This window comes from Aplysia californica, unplaced genomic scaffold, assembly GCF_000002075.1.
Source record: "Aplysia californica isolate F4 #8 unplaced genomic scaffold, AplCal3.0 scaffold00275, whole genome shotgun sequence".
NCBI lineage: Eukaryota > Metazoa > Mollusca > Gastropoda > Aplysiida > Aplysiidae > Aplysia > Aplysia californica.
Window position 1 is genome coordinate 734,668 of NW_004797545.1, and position 2,427 is coordinate 737,094.

At 41.0% G+C, this 2,427-nt stretch overlaps 1 protein-coding gene across 1 annotated transcript in view; it reads left to right on the forward strand.

Annotated features, from left to right (window-relative positions):
- LOC101858638 (contactin) overlaps positions 1 to 2,427 on the forward strand; it is a gene marked incomplete in the record, with an annotated part of 71,633 nt that overhangs the window by 55,630 nt on the left and 13,576 nt on the right. The window contains 3 exon segments of the mRNA XM_035970500.1: positions 364 to 546; positions 1,114 to 1,404; positions 1,793 to 1,800. Of these exon segments, the coding sequence (XP_035826393.1) occupies positions 364 to 546; positions 1,114 to 1,404; positions 1,793 to 1,800 (482 nt within the window).

Genomic DNA, 2,427 nt, shown 5'->3' on the forward strand with positions numbered 1-2,427 from the left:
GGCACACTTACATACTCTTTATCCCTGAACTATCAGGTACTCAAGGCAGAGAACAGTCGACATCCTGCATGTATGTCCCAGGCCATTTTCTCCAACTTTGTTACATTCAGTCCCTTAATGGTGTGGGTGGTTGGCGGGTGCTCTGGTGTGGTTTGCTTCCTTTTAAACATCTATCGTCTTTATCTCCCCTCTTTCTTTTTTGTGTTTGTTGCTCCCTTGTAACACTTCTAATCTTCGGCACTTTATTGTGTTGCCAGTGCCGTAAAACTCTTACCAAAAAAAGTCTCTGGTTGAATGCCTTATCTTTGATCGCACTCTTAGAGCTGCGAGACTTGAAACTATTTCTTCATCTGTCAGTTTTATGATCCCTGTTGGAATACCAACTGTCTTTTCCACAGAAAAAGCTGCTGGGTCGTCACGACCACCATGTGGAACTTGTTGGGGTGGAGAACTACTATCTGGAGTACGAGTTCAAAGTTCAAGCGTTCAACGACCTGGGCTATGGGCCTAACTCCACTGTGGTCACTATCATGTCTGCTGAGGATTGTGAGTTGCGACTTTGTGTGTCTGTTTTGTTTCTCTGTTCGTCTTGTTCTGGATTTCTGAGTAGCGAGCGTCATTTGTGGCTCTCTGTGCGTTCTTCCTGTGTGATGGACTTGATCAGTGCATTCTGTCTGCCTATACATTTTATTTTTTAGATTGTCAGTGAGGACTCTCTTTCAGCCTTTCTATTTCAGTTCAATAATATTGTGTCATCCCCCCCCCCCTTTTAAAAAGAATTTTCACTTCGACGAGAGATCCTTTTCTTCTTTCTTTTTCAGAACTGTGTGTGGTATATTATTTTGTGTACATTATCTCTCATTCTATTTCACCGCCGTCGGAATGAATATTTTTCTTTTCTTTTTGCCTTTTCCAATACAGGAAAAATAATTACTCCCTTGTAACACCTCTAATCTTCTGGCGCTCATATGACCTTATTATGCAGTTGCGAGCGCCATAAAACCTCTACTAGAACAACATAATTACCACATATTTATTGCTTTTTTTCTCCCTTTCTAAAAAGTTATGTTTTTCAGCTGTTATGTTTCCTCTTTTGCTCAATTTCTGTCTCAGTGCCTATCGCCATTCCGACCAATGTCTATGCGGACGGTTATAACGGCTCGGCCATGGAGGTCACGTGGACACCTGTACCGCAGACCAGGGAGTACGCCAAGGGAAAGATTCTCGGCTACCAGGTCTTTGGCTTGTTGTTGTTATTATTATTGTTGTTAGTGTTGTTTTTTGGCGCTCATATGACCTTATGCAGTTGCGAGATCCGTAAAACCCTCTACTCTAATAATAAAGTGTTGTTGTTGTTGTTGCTAGTGGTGGTCGTGGAAGTGGTGGTGATGGGGGTGTGGTTGTGTTGAGTTAATTTGCTGCTGCTGCTGCTTCTGCTGCTTTTGCTGCTGTTGTTGTTGTTGTTGTTGTTGTTGTTGTTTCTGGTGTTGTAGTTGTTATTGTTGTTGTTGTTGTTGTTGTTAGCAATGAGAATGGTGTTTATGTAATCGTTGCATTAATTTGTTGAACGTGTAAACTTGCTTTGTGGGTGGTTGGCGGGTGCTCTGGTGTGTTTTGCTCCTTCTTTCCTATCCAATATCTATCATCCTGATCTTTCCTCCTTCTTTTTTGTGTCTGTTACTCTCTTGTAACCCCTCTAATCTTCAGCACTTTTATGACCTTATTGTTTTGCAAGTGCCATAAAACTCTTACTAAAACTTTAAAAAACCCTTTCTTTTCGTTATATTTCCAGGTAGATCTGTGTGTACACTTAGTGGATCTATTCTTATAATATAGTAGTTCTCATACTAAATTCAGTGACGCAACATACTTTTGTATAGAATCTTAAGAATTGATAGTTTCCTTCACCTTTCATTCCCAAAGGTTGGATATTAGCATCTTCTTATGCACACAAAATTGTTTATGGGCTGATTTATCAATGTCAGTGGGTGGTTGGCGGGTGCTCTGGTGTGGTTTGCTTCTTCTTTCCTAAAAAATATCTTTCATCCTTATCTCTCCTCCTTTTTTGTGTTTGTTACTCTCTTGTAACATCTCTAATCTTCGGCACTTATATGACCATATTGTGTGGCAAGTGCCGTGAAACTCTTACTAAAACTATCAATGTCATGCTCATACTGTGCTGAAACAACATTGGTGGAATTGCTGCTTATTCTTTCCCCATCCTTACTATCGTCATTTTATTATCTGTTTCTTTTGTCCTTTTGTCACTCTTTTGTGAACTGCTATTTCCCGGGGCTCCTTGATAGTCGAAGCGGACTTTGTGCTGTTAAGACTAGAGAGGTGAGCAGAGTAAAACGGGGTGCCCACTACGGATGGGATGGCCGATCGCCCGACTCGGTCGCCTCAAAAACAAACGTATTTTTTTCA